At 47.0% G+C, this 21,939-nt stretch overlaps 1 protein-coding gene across 1 annotated transcript; it reads left to right on the forward strand.

Annotated features, from left to right (window-relative positions):
- The first annotated feature begins 94 nt into the window (after positions 1-94).
- LOC134340241 (cyclic AMP-dependent transcription factor ATF-1-like) lies at positions 95-15,849 on the forward strand. Its single transcript, XM_063037242.1, has 6 exons — positions 95-7,539; positions 12,607-12,707; positions 13,047-13,183; positions 14,414-14,596; positions 14,909-15,068; positions 15,410-15,849. The coding sequence occupies exons 1-6, from the start codon at positions 7,444-7,446 to the stop codon at positions 15,552-15,554; spliced, it is 822 nt and encodes a 273-aa protein (XP_062893312.1). The 5' UTR covers positions 95-7,443; the 3' UTR covers positions 15,555-15,849.
- The last annotated feature ends 6,090 nt before the right edge of the window (positions 15,850-21,939 follow it).

A 21,939-nucleotide genomic window follows, 5' to 3' on the forward strand; every position in this document is an offset into this window, starting at 1 on the left:
GGTATTAACTTCCTTGTTCCCCCCCCCCCCAATTCCTACCACCCCCCCCCCTTCCCTGTACACCTCTCCCTTCCGCTCTGTACCACCAATAAGTGTTAGGGCTCCTCATCTTAATGAAAGTCTTACTCTCTGTCCAGCTCTGCCAACGAGTGTTCAGGATCCCACCCTAACCAACCAATGGCGGGGGCGGGAGTCAAAGGTTATTCTTCTGGTAATGTTTACTGGCAGTTGGCAGACCAACTTAAGGTGCATTACTGCCACCTATTCTTCCAAAATATCATCTTCCACCATCCTTTCACATTTAATTCACTACAACCTCACTATGAGCACTAAAATCCCCTGACCATTAGCTAACAAACATCTGGCATTCTATTGTTAAAAAATAAGAGGAAACTTGGGGAAAAAAAACATGAACACCCCTTCTTTGAAGTCTGAATATTTATTCCCCCTTGTAAAACACCATTAATAACTTATAGAATACACTTTACATACTGACGTTAATCTATCTGTATTCTGGATATTAATAGATCTCATTGACATTCTCTTCTGTCCTTTCTGAAGAGCCTCTGCACATGAAATTCACATTTCCACCTGAATACGCTGCACTTCCACAGCTTTCTTATATACAGGACACCCTGCATAAGCAGAGCTAAGTTCCTCTCCACAGTTGCTATGTTTTGGCCTAATCCCTTCTCCACAATTGCCATAATCATGTTCTCCAGTACATCTACAACACTGCTTTTTACCCCTTCACAGCAGCTACATGGTCAAACTTCTGGCACTGGAAACATCTCAAAGGGTGCACTTGAAACATAAAATTCATATAACCTAAATTAACCCTAACCAGCACCTTTTTTTCCATCAAATTTAATTAAAGCTGTCTGCTCTTCACCGTGAAACCCTTTTAAATGTTTCACATCTACAACTTTTCCCTTGACTAAATTATATTTAATTTGGTCCATGGAGATTCTATAGGGGCACTCCAGAGAATACAAAGTGATTTCAATTGAAATCAAGTGACATAGGAGACAGCAGGGCTTTGCTTCCAGATGAGCTTGATGCCTTTTATACTCGCTTTGATTGTCAAAACATGGAGGAACATCACACACTCCCATATCCCCTGATGATTCTGTGATTTCAGTCTCTGAGGCTGATGTGAGAGTATCATTCAGGAGGGTGAACCCACGAAAAGCATCCGGCACAGATGGGTTACCTGTCAAGGTACTGAAGAGCTGTTCCGATCAACTGGCTGGTGTCTTCACTGAGATTGTTAACCTCTCGCTTCTGCAGACTGAGGTACCCACCTGCTTCAAGCAGACTTCATATGTACCGGTGCCCAAGAGGAACGTGGTGACCAGCCTCAATGACTATTGCCCAGTAGCACCTACATCCACAGTGATGAAGTGTTTTGAGAGGGTGGTGATGAAACATATCAACTCCTGCCTGAGAAGCGACTTGGATCTACTCCAATTTGCCTACCGGAGCAACAGGACCACAGCAGATGCCATCTCATTGGCTCCTCACTCAACCCTGGAACCTCTGGACAGCAAAGATGCATACATCAGGATGCTCTTTATCGACTACAGCTCAGCATTCAACACCATCGTTCCCTCAAAACTAATCACTAAGTTTCAAGACCTTGACCTCAATGCCTTCTTGAGCAATTGGATCCTCGGTTTCTTCACTTGCAGACCCCAGTCAGCTTTGATTGGCAACAACATCTCCTCCACGATCTCCATCAGCACAGGTGCACCACAAGACTGTGCTTAGCCCCCTGATCTACTCGCTTTACACTGACGACTGTGTGACTAACCACAGCTCTAATGCCATACTTAAGTTTGCTGATTACACCACTGTCACAGCCAGAATCAAAGGTGGTGACAATTCAATCAGCATATAGGAAAGAGAGATTGAAAATCTGGCTGAGTGGTGCCATAACAACAACCTCTTGCTCAATGTCAGCAAGACCAAGGAGCTGATTATTTACTTCAGGAGGAGAAACTGAAAGTCCATGAGCCAGTCCTCATTAAGGGATCAGAGGTGCAGAGGATCAGTAACTTTAAATTAATTGATGTTATTTTCAGAGGATCTGTTCTGGGCCCAGCACTTAAGTGCAATTACAAAGAAAGCATGCCAGCGTCTCCATTTCCTTAGGAGTTTGTGAAGATCTGGCATGATATCTAAAACTTAGACAAACCTCTGTAGGTTTGTGGTGGAGAGTACATTGACTGGCTGCATCACAGCCTGGTATGGGGAACGTCAATGCCCTTGAATGGAAAATCCTACAAAAAGTAGTGTATATGGCTCAGTCCAACACAGGTAAAGCCCTCCCTACCACTGAGCACATCAGCATGAAGCACATGCTCTCTTCTCACAGCCGCCATCAGGGAGAAGGTACAGGAGCCTCAGGAGTCACACCACCAGGTTCAGGAGCAGTTATTACTCCTCAACCATCAGGATCTGCAACCAGAGGGGATTGCCCCATCACTGAAATGTTCCCACAACCTGTGATCTCACTTTCAAAGACTCTTCAGCTCATGTTCTCTTTATTTATTGCTTATTTATTTATTATTTCTTTTTCCTTTCTTTTTGTATTGCCACTGTTTGTTGCTTTTTGCACACTGGTTGTCTGCCCTGTTGGTGTGGTCTTTCTTTGATTGGTTATTGGATTTCCTGTGAATGCCCGCAAGAAAATGAATCTCAGGTTGTATACAGCGATGCTTATGTACTTAGATAATAAATTTACTTTGTACTTTTATTACTTACCAAAGCCACTATCATTCAATATGGGCTGCAGACAATAGATCTAAATATTTTAAATATACCTCTTTCAAATTACTCACTTCAATCTGCAGCATGTAATTTCCCTCTGAGCAATGTATTTTTAAATCAACTTAATAATCTACAGATTTCACGATTGCCTGAAGGACTTGGCAGACTGAGTAGGTATACAAACCCTTGACCAATTTCCCCCTGGGATCAATAAAGTATGACTATGACTATGAACTTTTAAGCGGACGAAAATTCATCACCATGGCCAGAAACGGGGGGGGGAGGGGCTAAAATGCAGAGGATGAGGACCCCTCTATCCAGCATCTTGCTTACAAATATGCAGTCACTGGAGAACAAAATTGAGGACCTGAGGGCAAGATTGCTGTATCAGAGAGAAATGAGAGACTGTTGAATTCTATGTTTGAATAAAACACGGCTTTCTCACACCATGGCAGATACAGCGATCGGGCCCAAAGGCTTCTCAGTTTACAGAAATGGACTGAACAGCTGATTCAGAAGAGGCAAAAGAACTAAGCTCCAGAGAGCAGGACCATAAAGAGATGGTTGCAGGAGATAGAGGAGCGGCTAAGGGAGTGCTTCGAGTCAGTTGAGTGGGCCATGTTTAAGGACTCGAGTGTGGATGTGAATGAATACACCATGGTGGTAATGGACTTTATTAAAACAGCTGTAGACGAGTGTGTCCCCACAAATCATTCAGACTCTCCCTCAATCAGAAACCCTGGATGAATCATGAGAGCCAGATCAATGGCATTCAGGTCTGTCGACCGAGAAAGTTACAAGAGATCCAGGTACGACCTCTGGAAAGCCATCTCATGGGCGAAGTGGCAATTCCAAATCAAACTTGAATCAACGAAGGATGCTTGACAGTTGTGGCAGGGCTTGAATACCATCACCTCTCATAAAGTTAAATCAAGCGACAGAGGAGACAGCAGGGCTTCGCGTCCAGATGAGCCCAATGCCTTCTATGCCCACTTCGACAGTCAAAATTTGCCCACCAAAGCAATAGGTCTTGCTTTACATTTATGACTGTGTGGCTAAGTACAGCTCTAATGCCATGCAAAGAAAGTACGGCAGCATCTTTACTGCTTTTGGAGTTTGCAAAGATCCGGCATGACATCTAAAACTTTGACAAACTTCTGTACATGTGTATTGGAGAGTATATTGACTGGCTGCATCATAGCCTGGTATGGGAATGCCAATGTGCTTGAATGGAAAATCCTACAAAAAGTAGTGGATATGACCCAGTCTGTGATGGGTAAAGCCCTTTCCATCATTGAGCACATCTATACTGAGCATTGTCACTGGAAAGTGGCACCCATCATCAGGGATATGTTCCCTTCTCGCTGCTGCCATTAGGAAGAAGGTACAGGAGCCTCAGGACCCCCACCACCAGGTTCAGGAACAATTGTTACCCCTCAACTGTCAGGCTGTTGAACCAAAGGAGATAACTTCACTCGCCCCATCATTGAAATGTTCCCACAAACAAAGGACTCACTCTGAAGGACATTTTCATCTCATGTTCTCGATATTTATTATTTATTATTATTTCTTTTTGTATGTGCGCAATTTGTTGCCTTCTGCACTCTGTACAGCTGGATGGCCTTTGATTGCTTCTGTTATGGTTATTATTGTATAGATTTATCGAGTTCGCCCACAAGAAAATGAATCTCATGGTCGTCTGTGGTGCCATACAAATACTTCAACAATAAATTCTTAACCTACTCAGATGTATATGAGAAACTGGTCCACATTCAAAAGTCAGAAATACCTTTAAATCTTCCTTCTTTTAAGTCATGTCCATTACCTTCATCACTGGATTATAAACCACTACACTCCTCAATTGGCCGTTCCCCTTCCTCCTTTCACACAGTACCATACCCCGTCCCGTTACTTCGATCGCTTCACCACTTACTAACTAGCACCAATTACCCTAGTTTCATCTTCGATGGCTATTGGAGGGGCGCTTCCCTTACACTAATCTGTGCTCTCGGTCAATACAGAGGGCCTAGGATAACAGTCAATAGAAAAGCACGATTTGCCTCGCATCGCATCCAAAAACATGTCGACGTCGACCCCAAATCGCGACTACTCGGGGAACCACACTTCCCCGTTATTGGCCAATAGTCAGCCGGCTCCCTCTTGGTGGCAATGGCAAGTAGCGGCGACCCCGGTCATAGCCCGTGGTCAGCTATAACATCCGACGCTCCGGGAGGCAATGCCGTCTCGGTTTGGGGATCGGAGGTCACGTGGGGAGGACGGTGGCGCGTGAGCAGAGGGGTAGGGTTCGATTGCTGGGGGCTCTAAGGCAGACGTTGGCGACGGTTGGAGTTCTAATTTTTGAATTACCGTCTCGCCCTGCTGCAGTTTCGTCCGGTCCGCCTTGATTTACTCACCGTAGCACTGTGCGAGGGTGAGAGCAGTTTGAAGGGAGCTAAGAATTAGGGTTTGAGTGGGAGGAAAGACTAGGGGATTTGTCGTGAGCGAGGAGCTTAGATGGAGAGCAGGAGTTATTGGTGAGGTTTTCCAAGGTGGGTGAAAGATAGACTGAATATTCTCTCCCCCTCTTCCCACCTGCCAAAGGTCTCCCTTCTGACCCTCAACCCACTCCCCACCGTTTTATTTGCTCCCTTCTACCTTTTGGCCCAAGATTGACTGCCCCAATCCCTCACCCCTCTCTCCCTGACTTCTGATTCGCCCCTTCCCTGACTTTTGATCCAATTCCTCTCTCCCTGACCTCTCATTCACCCCTTCCCCAACCTTTGATCCAACCCCCTTCTTCCCTGACCTCTGACCTGCCTTCCAGCTCCCTCCATGCCCTATATGATCCTCCCATCCTCTTACCCTTCCTGACACTTAACATCTGGCATCCTTGCCTTCAGCCCAATTCCCATCTGACAAGCCCAACAAGCACCACCCCACCATCCCTAACCTGATCCATGTATATGCTCCCCTTCTGATCTCTGACTCTTTTCTGATCCCTGACCCTTAATTTAAATCCTTCGATCTTATTCTCGCAAGCTTAGCACCAGTCTGAGCCCCTTTCCTCTTCTCTCTCTTGAGCCACTTCCACTCTTCCCACAAGATTCCCTCTGAAACCATGGCACCTTTCTTCACACCTGAAAATCCTCTCCCCCCCCCACACACACACTCCTGACCTGTAGACAGTGGAGAGGTAAATGTGGTGGATGTGGGCCAGAAGCAGGTTTGGATTTCAGATGTGTGTATACCACTCAGTTTAGCTGTGGCCAACACCACCTGCCTCAGCCCCACCACGCCCCTCGTTTTTTTACAGAAACAGGCTGTTTGGTCCACAATGTCCATGCTGTTCCCATTTTTCTGAGCCACCAGTCCATCCCCTTCTCTGCCTTGATAATTCTGCCACTGGTGCAGATACTACACTGGTACGATTTCACTACTTCAACAAGTTAAGACACATACAATCATAGAAAACCTACAGCACAATACAGGCCCTTTGATACCCACAAAGTTGTGCCATACATGTCCCTACCTTAGATATTACTAGGCTACCCATAGCCCTCTATTTTTCTAAGCTCCATATACCTATCCAAAAGTCTCTTAAAAGACCCTATCGTATCCACCTCCAACACCATTCCACGCACTCACTACTCTGCGTAAAAACCTTGTGGATCATTGTAGATGTGAGCAGAGAAATGGCAGTTCTGTTCCCCCCATTACCTGAGTGGAATGGTGGCTTTGGAGACAGTATAAAAGTGGTTTCCAGGATCCTCGCACAAGAGTTTCTACAAATGCTGGAAATCTGTAACAATACACAAATTGCTAGAGGAGCAGCAGGTTACTCTATGATCCACTCTCCTCTCCTGTCAGATTTCTTCTTCAGCCCTTTGCCTCTTCCACCTACAGAACTTTGCAAAATTTTATGGTAGTGTGCCTGAGAATGTTGTTGGAAATGGTGAGGCTGGAGTGCTGCTGGAAGGGTGTGGGACAGGTAGCAGAGAGGAATGCCAGGGGCTGGAGTGGTGCTGGTGTAGGCACACCCACCCTGAGACACCAGGCAAGTTTATTTGATTCCAAACAATTGGTTTACTGATAATCACTCTGAGCAGCTGCTTGGCTTGTTCTAGGTCTAGGTTTCCTGCTCGGCCTGCAGAGGTGTGGCCTCCCCTGGGCTAGCAGCCAAGGAAGGGGAATGCAGATATCCACACTCTTCGCACCCGGGGGCAGCCATCTAGCCTTACTTCCACAGCCAGCAACTCTGCACAAAGCTGCCTACAGCTGGCTGGGAGTTTTTCTCCACTGCAGGCATATTCCCCCCCTTCCCCAGAACCAGGGGCAGGAGTTTCATCACACAGTCATGGTCACTCCCCCTCCCCCTGTGGTCAGGATCCCGTAGAGGGAGCTGGGGTCTGGACCATAGTGTCAGTGCCTTGATTGATGCTAGAGTGCAGAGTTGGGGGACGTGCACTGGGAGGACAGGGAGTGGCTGGAGACAGGGTTCAGAGGGCGGGGTCCAGTGGCTTGTCTCCACACTAGCGGGGGCTGCGTGTGGTGAAGGGAGTAGGTGGAGGGGAGGGAGCAGTGAGTGCACCAGCCAACCTCTGTGTGTCCAGCTAATGTGATGTCACTCCTCCTCTCCCCTACCCCGCTCCATCCCATTGCAGGTAGCTAGTGATGGAAGAGGTGCAGCGCGATGGACCTAGCAGTGTGGAGACGGGGACATCCAACCCCACCACCATCCAGCAGCAGGACATAGAGCCAACCCAGAAGGTACACTACCAGTCCCCACCCTTACTCCGAACTCCCGCTTCCCACTGCACCTCTCTCCCTTGCACCTTCCTCCCTCACATCTCTCATCTGCCGTCAGCTCGAGGCATTCCCAAGCCTAGCACGACCCACTCCATGATCCCAACTAAACCACCCACCTGCCCCTCATCTCGCCGCACCACATTCACTCCAAGAGTATTCTTGTGTCTCACTTGCGCTCCGACTCCCATCCCCTTTCTGACTGGCCTTTGCTGAGGTGTGGTGGCAGCCCCCAATCTGACCTGCATGTCTTGAAGAAACAGAGTGGTGTTGGGGAGGACCCACAGAGTTGTCGGAGGTGAGTATTGGACCCAGCCCCTTTGAGCCTTGAGACAACAGAGCTGATTGCACTTTGAGACATCAGAATCAGAATCGATATCACAGACATGTTGTGAAATTTGTTGTTTTGTGGCAACAATATGTTTTTAAAAAGTTACAATAAATAAATACTGCAAAAGAAGAATAACAAAGTAGAGTTCATGGACTGTTCAGGAATTTGTTGGTGAAGGGGAAGAACCTCTTCCTGGATGAATGAGTGTGGGCTGTTCTGGTCTGCAACCTGGAGTTGTGGGTTTGAGAGACGGTCTGAGGGAGAATGTTTTCTCCAAGAGGGAGCTGAGATTTGGAGGGGGTGGTTTGGGGCAGAGACTCTCTCAGTATTGAGGAAGTACAGGAATCAGCCCCTGGATCATCAGGATAGCAGAGGGTGTAAAGCGAGTGCTGCAGGACAGGATCAAGAGGGTCAGCATGGACTCAGTGGGTCGAACGGCCTGTTTCCTTACTGTAAGACTTCAAGGTAGATGCGGAACTTGCAGGCAGAGTACATGGTTAATGGCAGGAGTCCTAATAGTGTGGAGGTACAAGGGGATCCGCTGGGTATCTACACCTATAAATCCCCCAAATTTGCCATTCAAGTTGACAGGATGTGTTGGGCTTCATTAGCTGGGGAATTGAGTTCGAGAGCTGTGAGGTAATGCTGCAACTCTATAAAACCCTGGTTAGACCACACTTGGAGTATTGTCTTCATGTGGAAGCTTTTGAGAGGGTGCAGAGGAGATTTACCAGGATGCTGCCTGGACTAGAGAGCATGTCTTATGAGAAAAGATTGAGCGAGGTAGGACTTTTCTCCTTGAGCGAAGGAGGATGAGAGATGAATTGATAGAGGTGTATAAGATGATAAGATGCATAGATAAAATGGACGGAGATTTTTTCCCCCAGGGCGGAAATGGCTAATACAAGGGGGCATAATTTTGAGGTGATTGGAGGATGTCTAGTGGATGGATGTACAGACATCCCACCCTGCAAAAACTCATTTCAGGGAGGTAACACCATCAATTTGCGGGAGACTTGCAGGAGAGGTGGGATGTCCGCAACAGAGTAGCTCCTTAGCAGCCAGCCAGCTAGTTTAAATAATGTTAGCTATGCTAATGAACGAATGACACCTGTTAAACTCACCTCAACATGTCTTTTGCAGTCTTAACCCACCATGGGCAATAGAAAAGTCACTGTTGCAAACAGTGCAGTGAGCAACACTGTCATTATTTTGATCCCTATTAAGCAGGGGTACACTGGTGTAGTCTGGGCTGACGTACGTTTTTTTTTGAACACTGCCATGGTGCTCTCGCGCTCTCTCGCGCGCTTTCTCTCTGGCGCTCTCTCACGTGCGCGCTGTCTCGTGGTCGCTCTCGTGCTCTCGCTTGCTTTCTCTCGCTCACTCGCTCTCAAAAAAATTGATTTCCGTGATATTGTATATAATTTGCGGGCATCAGGGAGCCACTATTCATATGCAGGAGACTCCCTTCTGGGAGAGGTGGGATGTCTGGATGTATAGCGGGAATGGCAGAGGTGGTGGAATGAGCTTCTAGGCATGGTGGTGGAGGCAGATACATTAGGGACATTTAAGAGATTCATAGATAGCCGAAGGGCAGCAACTGTTCCTAAACCTGGTGATGCAAATCCTGAGGCTCCTGTGCCGCTTTCTCGACTGCTGCAGTGAGAAGAGAGCATGACCAGGGTGAAGGGTGTCCCTGATGTTGGATGCTGCTTTCCTGCAACAGTGTTTCACATAGATGTTCTCAATGTTGGGGAGGGTTTTACCTGCAACGGACTGGGCCATATCCACTACTTTTTGTAGGATTTTTTGTTTAAGAGCATTGGTATTTCCATACCATGCAGCCAGTCAGTATATTCTCCACCACACATCTATAGAAGTTTGTCAAAGTTTTAGATGTTATGCTGCATCTCTGCAAACTCTGAAAGAAGTAGAGACAATGCCGTGCTTTCTTTGTAATTGCATCTAAGTGCTGGGTCTAAGACAGGTCCTCCAAAATAATAATAACACCTGGGAATTTAAAGTTGCTAACCCTCTCCTCCTCTAATCCTCTGATGAGGACTGGCTCATGGACCTCTAGTTTCTCCTCCTGAAGTAAATAGTCAGCTCCTTGGTCTTGCTGATATTGAGCAAGAGGTTGTTGTTATGGCACCACTCAGCCAGATTTTCAATCTCTCTTTCCTATATGCTGATTGATTTGTCACCACCTTTGATTCGGCCAACACCAGTGGTGTTGTCAACAAAATTAAATATGGCATTGGAGGGTTAGCCCCACAGTCATAAGTGTCGAGCAAGTAGAGCAGGGGGCTGAGCACAGGTCCTGGTGGTGCATCTGTGCTGATGGAGATTGTGGAGATGTTGTTGCCAATCTGAACTGACTGGGATCTGCAAGTGAGGAAATCGAGGATCCAGTTGCACAAAGAGGTATTGTAACCAAGGTCTTGGAGTGTATTGATAAGTTTTGAAGGGTTGATAGTATTGAATGCCGAGCTGTAGTCAATAGAGAGCATCCTGATGTATGCATCTTTGCTGTCCAGATGTTCCAGGCTTGAGTGAAGAACCAATGAGATGCCATCTGCTGTGGTCCTGCATTTCAGCCTGGTTAGGAGTCTTCCCCCCCTCACCCTCTTTTCCAGCCATGGTGATGAATTTTCATCCGCTTAAAAGTGACATACCTACTCAGTCCGCCAAGTCCTTCGGGCAATCGTGAAATCCGTAGATTATTAAGTTGATTTAAAAGTACATTAGCACCGGCATTACTAGACAGGGATAGAAATAACATTTTGTCTTTCTGACAGCACGTAAGTGAACTGTTACAAAGCTGTAGGGTACTGCGGCAGGGGATATCAGAGCAATACAGTGTGGAGACAGGCCCTTCAGCCCATGCTGGCCATGGTGCCCACCCAGCTAGTTCCAATTTCTCATGATTGGTCAATGTCCCTCCAAGTCTTATCCTCTGCCTCTAGTTTTGGACTCCCCTACCTTGGCGAAAAGATTGATAATGTTCGTTGTATCCATGCCTCTCATAATTTTAAACACTTCTATTAGGTTGCTCCCTCATTCTCCAGTAAAGACATAGCCTGGCCAATCTTTCCAAATAAGTCAGACACTCTAGTTCACATTTAGGCAACATCCTTGTTTATCTTTCCAGTTTAACCACGTCTTTTCTATAACATGGTGACGAAAATTGTACACAGTACTCCCAGTGCAGCCTCACCAATGACTCCTGCAACTGCAACTTAATGTCCCAACTCTTGAACTTAATACTGTAAATCCATAAGTTACCCCATGGATTCCCCCCAGCTGTTCTGATTTCTTCCCACATCCTATCTGGAATCAGTGGGTTATTCAGCCTCCAGTAAATGGGTGAGGGTTAGGAACTTGTGGGTGTGGGATGACCATGTGAGGCAATGGGATAAGATCAGGGTAAATGTGTCATTGAGGGTTGGTATTGACTGTGCGGGCCAAAGAGTTTGTTTCCCAGCTGTATCTTTCCCTGACTATGGAAACAATTAGAATTGGCTTTATTATCAATAACTTGTATGTTGTGAAGTTTGTTGTTTTAGCAGCAAGACTGTGCCAAGACCTAAGATTACCATAAATTATAATATACTGTAAATAGGGCAGAAAAATGAAATAATTAAACAGTGTTCATGGGTTTGTGGGCCATTCAGAAACCTGATGGCAAGAAGAAACTGTTCCATCAGTGTTGAGTGTTCCTTCAGGCTCCTATGCCTCCTTTCCAATGGTGGTAAGGAGAAGAGGATGTGATTTTTTTTCTCTCTATTTTCATTTGAAGAGTGTTTTGAAGCCATGGGCAAATACACTGCTTCTCAGCAACATGTACTTGGTTAATATGGTGAAGGTATGAGGTGGGAGCTCAGAGTGTGCTACGGAGTTCAGAGTTCAATTCCAGCATCATTCTGTAAGGAGTTTTTTTACGCCCTCCCCACGAAATGTGTGGGTTTCCTCTGGGTGCTCCGGTTTCCTCCAGCAGCCCAAAGACTGACTGGGTAAGTTAATTGGTCATTGTAAATTGTCCTGTGGTTACATTAGAGTTGATTGGCTCTTTTGGGGGTTGCTGTGGCACTGTGGCTACTCCACGCTGTATCACTAAATAAATAATCCTTAATTCCCTTGTTATGCAAACATCTATCCAACTGTGTTTTAAATATATTATAAACAACAAATGTTACAACGTATGCCAGTGATATTAAACCTGATTCTTATTCTATTGATGTAGCCTCTACGGCTTCCCTAGGTAAATAATTCCAGGGATTCACTATTCTCTGGGAAATGCAGTTCCTCCTCTTCTCCATCGTAAATCGATTCCCCTGTATGTCAAGACTACAAGACTATGTCCCCTAGTTCTAGTCTCACTGACCAGTTGAAGCAATTTACCTGCCTGTAGTCTACACCTCACATAATTTTATATTTCTGAATTCCAGAGAATGTACTCCCAGGGGATTCAGTCTCTCCTCATAAGCTAACCACCTCATCCCTGGAATCACCATCCCTGAACCATCACCAAAGTCAGTATGTCTTTTGTATATGATAGTATCAATGCGCGTGTACCAGGCAACTGCAGCTATACACCATAGCACAGAAGCCAGGGAGGGTTCGGGAGAGGCAGCCAGTTTGGGGAGACTCGGGGCACCAGGTGTGCGTATGCATCTGTCAACACTTCTTCCTCCCAAAAGGAGCCGGTGCAGTCGGAAAGTGAGTATTTCCAGGAACCATTGAATGAAGTGTCCTCTTCGCAGAAGTCCCATGAGTTACTCCCCAGTTGCTCATCGTACAGGTACAAGTGGAGGTCGGGATTGCGGCTGAGAGATGAGGGGGAGGCTGTCCGAGGGGTGGGAGTGCGGGTCTGTCCTGTGGGGGAGGGAAGGGGAAGGGAAGTCTACATTTGGGCCTGGAGGAGAGAGCTTGTCTTCTGGGCAGGGTGGGGGAGGAAGGAAAAGGGTTACCTGTTCTTGGAGGGAGGGGAGGGAGTGTGGCGAGTTAGCAGAAAGGTGGAGGGAGGGAAGGAGTCCCTGGGTGGGGTGAGGGAGTCTCTGTATCAGAGGTGATGGGGTGTCTGGGGAACCCACCTCGCCCTCAGACAAAACTGCCTCACCTGCTCCCCTTCCATCTGAAGGAAGTTGCTGGATGATTTGTCATCGGAAGACGCAACGACCACGGAGAATGACAAAGGGAACAAGGAGGCCAAAGCCACTCCCCTCACCACCTTGCCGGTCCCTCTACCTTTCTACCAAACCAATACTGGACCGTACGGTAAGTGAGGGAGCCCCATACTGCAGCGTGCCCTCCTCCTCGACCTTGGCCCATTGCTGGCACCAGGGAGTTTCAGGGTGAGAGAACGGGGGGACTGAACTCTGCACTGAAGTTGGTGACTGGCCAGGTAATGACTCAGGGCCACGGCACAAAATCTTCATGGGGCTGTGGGCAGAGCGGGGATAAGTTTGGGGCTGGATATGGGACAGGGGGATCAGCTTGAGAACTAACACAGGGCTGTGGGGTGAGCGCAGGGCAATGGGATTAGTTTGGGGAGAGTGGACCGGTGGGATTAGTTTGGGGACTGACGAGTCTGGGAGAGCAGGACAGTGGGATTACTTTGGGGACTGACAGAGGTGCGGAGAGCGTGGGACACTGGGATGAGTTTGGGGACTGACACGGGAAAGATTAGTTTGGCAACTGACACAGGGCTGTGGGGAGAGAGCAGGGTAACGTGATTAGTTTGGGGACTGACACAGGGTGGTACTGAGAGAGCGGGGCAGTGGGATTAGTTTAGGGACTGACCCAGGGCTGTGGGGCGGAAGCGAAGCACTGAGTTAGTTTGGGGATTGACACAGGGTTGTACGGAGAGATCAGGGAAGTGGGATTAGTTTGGGGACTGACGGGTGTGGGAGAGCAGGACAGTGAGATTAGTTTGGGGACAGACAGAGGTGTGGAGAGTGTGGGACAGTGCAATTAGTTTGGGGACTGACAAGGGACTGTGGGGAGAGAGCGCGGCAGTGGGATTAGTTTGGACTGACACGGCCGTGGGGAGAGAGCAGGGTACAAGGATTAGTTTGGGGACTGACACAGGGTTGTACTGAGAGAGCGGGGCAGTGAGATGCGTTTGGGGACTGACATGGGACAGTGGGATTAGTTTGGGGACTGATACAGGGCTGTGGGGAGAGTGGACCAGTGGGATTAGTTTGGGGACTGACAGGACAGAGCTATTAGTTTGTACTGACACAGGGTTGTGGGGAGAGAGCGGGGCAGTGGGATTAGTTTGGGGACTGATACAGGGCTGTGGGGAGAGTGGACCAGTGGGATTAGTTTGGGGACTGACAGGACAGAGCGATTAGTTTGTACTGACACAGGGTTGTGGGGAGAGAGCGGGGCAGTGGGATTAGTTTGGGGTCTGCTGCGATACTGTGATTTGAGAGTCAGGCAATAGGATTAGTCTGATGACTCTGAGATGTACGAAGTGGTGATCTCTCTTCTCTGCCTACACAGTTACCCTCACTCCAAGTGGCACCATCCAGCTGGCCAATATGAGGGATGAAGGTGTCCATGGTCTGCAGGCACTCGCAGTGCCCAACGCCAGTGGTGCGCAGCCAGGGACTGCCATTTTACAATACACACAGACAACAGATGGGCAGCAGATCCTGGTCCCCAGCAACCAAGTTGTAGTGCAAAGTGAGTAATTACTCAAGCTGTGGGTATTTGTGTGTGCACGTTCACATTTGACAGTATGAGCATGCAAGAGAGTGTTCGTGTGTGTGTGTAAACGAGTGTGCATGAGTGAGAGAACGTGTCTGTGAGTGTGTCTATGCACTTGTGTCTGTGTGCGTGAGAGTGCACACTTCCCTGATTACCTCACTGCCTTCTGTGAGTTGCATCGGGGTGGTTGCCTGTGCCGTGGGAGGGGTGGTGCAGAGGGTGGCGCTACACTCCTGGCCTGAGGCCTGACCCGTTCCCTTCCCCACCTCATTCTCTCTCATCTGCCAGCTCCCTTGGGGGACGTCCAGGCCTACCAGATCCAGGCCACCGCAACCACCAACTCCTTGCCACAGTCGGTGATGATGACTTCGCCCATCACCCTCCAACCACAGGCCATCAAGACTGACGATGCCACGCTGAAGCGGGAGATCCGGCTGATGAAAAACAGGTGAGCAGCCTCCGGGATGGCTGTACCCTGCATTCTCTATGTGTTTAATGGGAATGGGAAAAGAGGTCCTTTGTGGGTTTACAGGGAGCGGGAAACAGGGTCCCTTGTCAACACCGACATACTCTCTGGGACCCCCTGTAAACACCAGCATACACTCCATGATCCCCTGTAACTACTGACACACTCCCTGCATCCCCCTGGGATTCCCCCGTCAATACAGGCACATCCTAAGTCCCTCCGGGACCCCTTGTATCTCCTGATATTCTGCCCCTTTTTGAAGTTGGTGTCTCCGATCCAGGGAAGGTGTGTGAGCTCTGTCTGACTGGTGCCTCTGGTTTCAGGGAGGCTGCAAGAGAGTGCCGCAGGAAGAAGAAGGAATATGTGAAGTGCTTGGAAAACCACGTGGCAGTGCTTGAGAACCAGAACCAGATTCTAATTGAGGAGTTGAAGAACCTGAGGGACTTTTACAGTCACAAAACCACCTAAGCACTTTGTCAAACCCTGAACCCTGAACCCTGAACCCTGAACCCTCCCCAAATAGGGCTCTCTGACTGGAAGGGCATGGGTGCTGTTTTTAGAAACTACAATTTAAAGATGCATTGAAAGAACTAAGGTGTAGGCAGGGGATCCGGCTGTGGCTCTGGATTCTCTGGACCGGCACCTCTTCTGGAGTAAGGAAGGGAGTGCCCCGTGGAGAGAGAGGGAAGGACCCTCAGTCACTGGACCAACTTCATCAGTCACCTTCAGCAGACTTTGTTTCAACCCCCCACCCACCCCTCATGGCCACACCACAGTACTTTTTATTAAATGTTTTAATCATCTCTGGTTGTTCACAGGCACATCACTTCCCTGGGTTGCTGGTTTCACTGCATTATTGGTGGACCTTGGGGAACAAATCCACAGCTCTCAAAGTGGCAATAAGCAGAGAGGGTGGTGCAGGAGGAATTTGGTCTCCAGCCAAGGCACTGAGTACAGGAGTAATATGGCAGTACGGCACAGAAACAGGCCATTTGTCTTATCTGTTCCACACCAGCCTGGTCTGCCTGGAAAGATCTACCAGCACCTGGACCATATCACTCCAAAACCCTCTCATCCATGTACCTAAGCAAATTTCTCTTAAACGTTACCCGCATCCATCCCTTCCCTGGCAGCTCAATCCACCCTCTGAGTGAAGAAGGTCCCACTCAGGTTCCCCTTAAACATTTCACCTTTCACCCATAACCTATGACCTCTAACTCTAGACTCACCCAACCTCGGTGGAAAAAGCCTGCTTGCATTTACCCTAACTATACCCCTCATAATTTTGTATACCTCTCTCAAATCTCCTGTCATTCTGCTACACTCTAGGAAATAAAATCCTAGCCTATTCAACCCTTCCCTGTAACTCAGATCCTTAAGCCCTGCCAACATCCTTGTAAATTTTCTCTGCACCCTTATTTATATTTTTCCTGTAGTAGGTGACCAAAATGGCACACAATACTCCAAATTAGCCCTCATCATCATCATACACAACTTCAACATAACATCCCATACATAGTGTCCTGGTTTATGAAGGCCAATGTGCCAAAAGGTCTCTATGACCGTCTACCTGTGATGCCATTTTCAATGAATGATCTATATCCCCATATCCTGCTGTTCTACCACATTCCTCAGTGCTCTACTGTCTTACCCTGGTTAAACCTCCCAAAGTGCAACACCTCACACTTGTCTCCCATTTTTTTTTACTCATTTTTCCACCTGGTCCAGATCCTGCTGTAAGCTTTGATAACTTTCCTCGCTGTCCACTATGTCCCAAACCATCATCTGCAAATTGGCTGATCCAGTTTACCACGTTATCATCCAGACTGTTGACATACACTCAGCGGCCACTTTATGAGGTACACCTGTACACCTGCTCGTTAATGCAAATATCTAATCAGCCAATCATGTGGCAGCAACTCAGTGCATAAAAGCATGCAGACACGGTCAAGAGGTCCAGTTGTTGTTCAGATCAAACATCAGAATGGGGAAGAAATGTGATCTAGGTGACTTTGATTGTTGGTACCAGACAGCGTGGCTTGAGTATCTCAAAAACTGCTGATCTGGGATTTTCACGCACAACAGTCTCTGGAGTTTACAGAGAATGATGCAAAAAAACTAAAAACTAAGTGAGCAGCAGCTCTGGGGCGAAAACACCTTGTCAATGAGAGAGGTCAGAGGAGAATGGCCAGACTGGTTCAAGCGGACAGGAAGGTGACAGCAACTCAAATAACCGCACACTACAACGGTGGTGTACAGAAGAACATCTCTGAACCCACAACACGTTGAACCTGAAGTGAATGGGCTATGGCAGCAGAAGACGAAACTGGGTTCCACTCCTGTCTGTAATACTGTGGCCACTGAATGTAGATGACAAAGAACAATGTACCCAGCACCAATCTCTACAACACACCACCAGTCACAGTCCTCCAGTCAAATACCACTCTCTGGCACTCCTGCAAAGCCAATGTCGAATTCAATTTACTACTCCATCCTGAATGAACCTTTAGTTTCAGATTTGTAGATCATTGGGATTTCTTTTGGGAAAGGTATGGCCTGTTTAAAAAAAGGGACAGGTTACACCTGAACTCAAGGGGGACCAATGTTCTTGTAGGCAAGTTACTCGGGCTGTTGAGTGGATTTTAATTAGTTTGGCAGGAGGATAGGAACCAGAGTCGTAGGTCAGAGGATGGGCTATAAGACATAGGAGCAGAATTTAGCCATTTTTTCCCCATTGAGTATGCTCCACTATTCCATCATGGTTGATTTATTATCCCTGTCAACCCCCATTCTCCTGCCTTCTTTCTGTAACTTTTGAACCTTCACTCAACCTCTTTCAACCTCCACTTTAAATATACCCAGTGACAGCTTTCACAGCTATTTGTGGCAATGAATTCCATAGATTCACCACCCTCCGACAAAAGAAATTCCTCATCTCTGTTCTGAGGCTGTGCCCTTTGGTCCTAGACTTCCCCTCTATAATAAACATCCTTTCCACATCCACTCTATCAATGCCTTCCAATATACATTTGGTGTACAGGTAGATGCAGTGTGTAGAGAGACTGTAAGGAAGGCTAGACAGTGGATAGTTATGTCATTGGCAAATTTATAGATCATATTTGAGTTGTGCCTAGCCACACAATCATGGGTATAGAGAGAGTAGAGCAGTGGGCTATGCACACATCCTTGAGGTGTGCCAGTGTTGATTGTCAGCAAGGAGGAGATATTTTTTCTGATCTGCACACACTGTGATTTCCCAATGAGGAAGTCAAGGATCCAGTTGCAGAGGCAGGTACAGAGGCCCACATTTTGGTGTTCCAGACTGGGAAAGGGGTAAAAGAGATGGGGGAGAGGCATTGCTAATCAGGGACAGTAGCATAGCTACATAAAGAGAGGACATCCTGGAGGTATCGTCTACTAAGTCAGTGTGGGTGGAAGTCAGACGCAGGAAGGAATCACTCACTCCATTGGGAGTATTCTATAGATCCCCCAATAGTAATGGAGACACTGAGGAACAGATCAGGAGGCAGATTTTGTTGAGGTGCAAAAATAACAGGGTTATTGTCATGAGTGACTTCAACTTCCCTAATATTTATTGGGTACCTCCTTAGTGCAAAAGGCCTAGAGGGGGCAGAATTTGTTAGGCATGTCCAGGGAGGATTCCTGACTCAATATGTATAAAGGTCAACTATAGGAGAGGCCATTCTGGATTTCGTACTAGGCAATGAACCTGTTCAGGTATCAGATCTGTCAGTGGATAACCACAAGTTCCTGACTTTCACCATAGCCTTGGAGAGGGAGATACTGTAGTATCTGATACTGTAGATAGCAGATAGTATGTAGTAGCAGATAGTACACAATAGAAAGGAAGGACATTAACTGGGAGGATGTGGAATCAATATGGGTGGAGCTGCATAACACTGAGGGTCAGAAAACGCTGGTGGGAGTTGTGTACAGGCCACCTAACAGTAGTAGTGGGGTTGGGGATGGCATTAAACAGGAAATTAGAAATGCGTGCAATAAAGGAACAGCAGTTATAATGGGCGACTTCAATCTACATATAGATTGGGTGAACCAAATTGATAAGGGTGCTGAGGAAGAGGATTTCTTGGAATGTATGCGGGATAGTTTTCTGAACCAACATGTCGAGGAACCAACTGGAGAGCAGGCTATTCTGTACTGGGTTTTGAGCAATGAGGAAGGGTTAGTTAGCAATCTTGTTGTGTGAGGCCCTTTGGGCAAGAGTGACCATAATATGATGGAATTCTTCATTAAGATGGAGAGTGAGATAGTTAATTCAGAAACAAAGGTTCTGAACTTAAAGAGGGGTAACTTTGAAGGTATGAGACGTGAATTAGCTAAGATAGACTGGCAAATGATACTTAAAAGGTTGACGGTGGATATGCAATGGCAAGCATTTAAAGGTTGCATGGATGAACTACAACAATTGTTCATCCCGGTTTGGCAAAAGAATAACCCAGGGAAGGCAGTGCACCGGTGGCTGACAAGGGAAATTAGGGATAGTATCAATTCCAAAGAAGAAACATACAAATTAGCCAGAAAAAGCAGCACACCTGAGGACTGGGAGAAATTCAGAGTCCAGCAGAGGAGGACAAAGGGCTTAATTAGGAAAAGGAAAAAAGATTATGAGAGAAAGCTGGCAGGGAACATAAAAACTGACTGTAAAAGCTTTTATAGATATGTGAAAAGAAAAAGATTGGTTAAGACAAATGTAGGTCCCTTACAGTCAGAAACAGGTGAATTGATCATGGGGAACAAGGACATGGCAGAACAATTGAATAACTACTTTGGTTCTGTCTTCATTAAGGAGGACATAAATAATCTTCCGGAAATAGTAGGGGACCGAGGGTCTAGTGAGTTGGAGGAATTGAGAGAAATACATGTTAGTAGGGAAGTGGTGTTAGGTAAATTGAAGGGATTGAAGGCAGATAAATCCCCCGGGCCAGATGGTCTGCATCTCAGAGTGCTTAAGGAAGTAGCCCAAGAAATAGTGGATGCATTAGTGATAATTTTTCAAAACTCTTTAGATTCTGGACTAGTTCCTGAGGATTGGAGGGTGGCTAATGTAACCCCGCTTTTTAAAAAAGGAGGGAGAGAGAAACCGGGGAATTATAGACCAGTTAGCCTAACATCGGTGGTGGGGAAAATGCTCGAGTCAGTTATCAAAGATGTGATAACAGCACATTTGGAAAGCGGTGAAATCATTGAACAAAGTCAGCATGGATTTGTGAAAGGAAAATCATGTCTGACGAATCTCATAGAATTTTTTGAGGATGTAACTAGTAGAGTGGATAGGGGAGAACCAGTGGATGTGGTATATTTGGATTTTCAAAAGGCTTTTGACAAGGTCCCACACAGGAGATTAGTGTGCAAACTTAAAGCACAGGGTATTGGGGGTAAGGTATTGATGTGGATAGAGAATTGGTTAGCAGACAGGAGGCAAAGAGTGGGAATAAACGGGACCTTTTCAGAATGGCAGGCAGTGACGAGTGGGGTACCGCAAGGCTCAGTGCTGGGACCCCAGTTGTTTACACTATATATTAATGACTTGGATGAGGGAATTAAATGCAGCATCTCCAAGTTTGCGGATGACACGAAGCTGGGTGGCAGTGTTAGCTGTGAGGAGGATGGTAAGAGGATGCAGGGTGACTTAGATAGGTTAGGTGAGTGGGCAAATTCATGGCAGATGCAATTTAATGTGGAGAAATGTGAGGTTATCCACTTTGGTGGCAAGAACAGGAAAACAGATTATTATCTGAATGGTGGCCAAATAGGAAAAGGAGAGGTGCAACGAGACCTGGGTGTCATTGTACACCAGTCATTGAAAGTGGGCATGCAGGTACAGCAGGCGGTGAAAAAGGCGAATGGTATGCTGGCATTCATAGCAAGAGGATTCGAGTACAGGAGCAGGGAGGTACTACTGCAGTTGTACAAGGCCTTGGTGAGACCACACCTGGAGTACTGTGTGCAGTTTTGGTCCCCTAATCTGAGGAAAGACATTCTTGCCATAGAGGGAGTACAAAGAAGGTTCACCAGATTGATTCCTGGGATGGCAGGACTTTCATATGATGAAAGACTGGATCGGCTAGGCTTATACTCTCTGGAATTTAGAAGATTGAGGGGGGATCTTATTGAAACGTATAAAATCCTAAAGGGATTGGACAGGCTAGATGCAGGAAGATTGTTCCCGATGTTGGGGAAGTCCAGAACGAGGGGTCACAGTCTGAGGGTAAAGGGGAAGCCTTTTAGGACTGAGATGAGGAAAAACTTCTTCACACAGAGAGTGGTGAATCTGTGGAATTCTCTGCCACAGGAAACAGTTGAGGCCAGTTCATTGGCTATATTTAAGAGGGAGTTAGATATGGCCCTTGTGGCTAAAGGGATCAGGGGGTATGGAGAGAAGGCAGGTACAGGGTTCTGAGTTGGATGATCAGCCATGATCGTACTGAATGGCAGTGCAGGCTCGAAGGGCCGAATGGCCTACTCCTGCACCTATTTTCTATGTTTCTATGAAAGTATTTAATTGGGGTGGGGGGAATTATGCTATTGAGCAGGAACTTGGGAGCATAAATTGGGATATGTATTCAGGGAAATGTACAGTGGAAATGGAGCAGCACAATCAGGATAGACAATGGTGAGTAAGTGAATATTGTGTACTTGGATTTTCAGATGACCTTTGACAAGGTGCCACACATGGGACTGCTGAACAAGAAAAGAGCCCATGGTATTACAGTAAAGACGCTATCAGGGATAGAAGATTAGCTGACTGGCAGGAGTCAAAGAGTGGGAATAAAGGGGGCATTTTCTGATTGGCTGCTGGTGATTAGTAGTA

The sequence above is a fragment of the Mobula hypostoma genome, chromosome X1 (assembly GCF_963921235.1).
Source record: "Mobula hypostoma chromosome X1, sMobHyp1.1, whole genome shotgun sequence".
Classification (NCBI taxonomy): Eukaryota; Metazoa; Chordata; class Chondrichthyes; order Myliobatiformes; family Myliobatidae; genus Mobula; species Mobula hypostoma.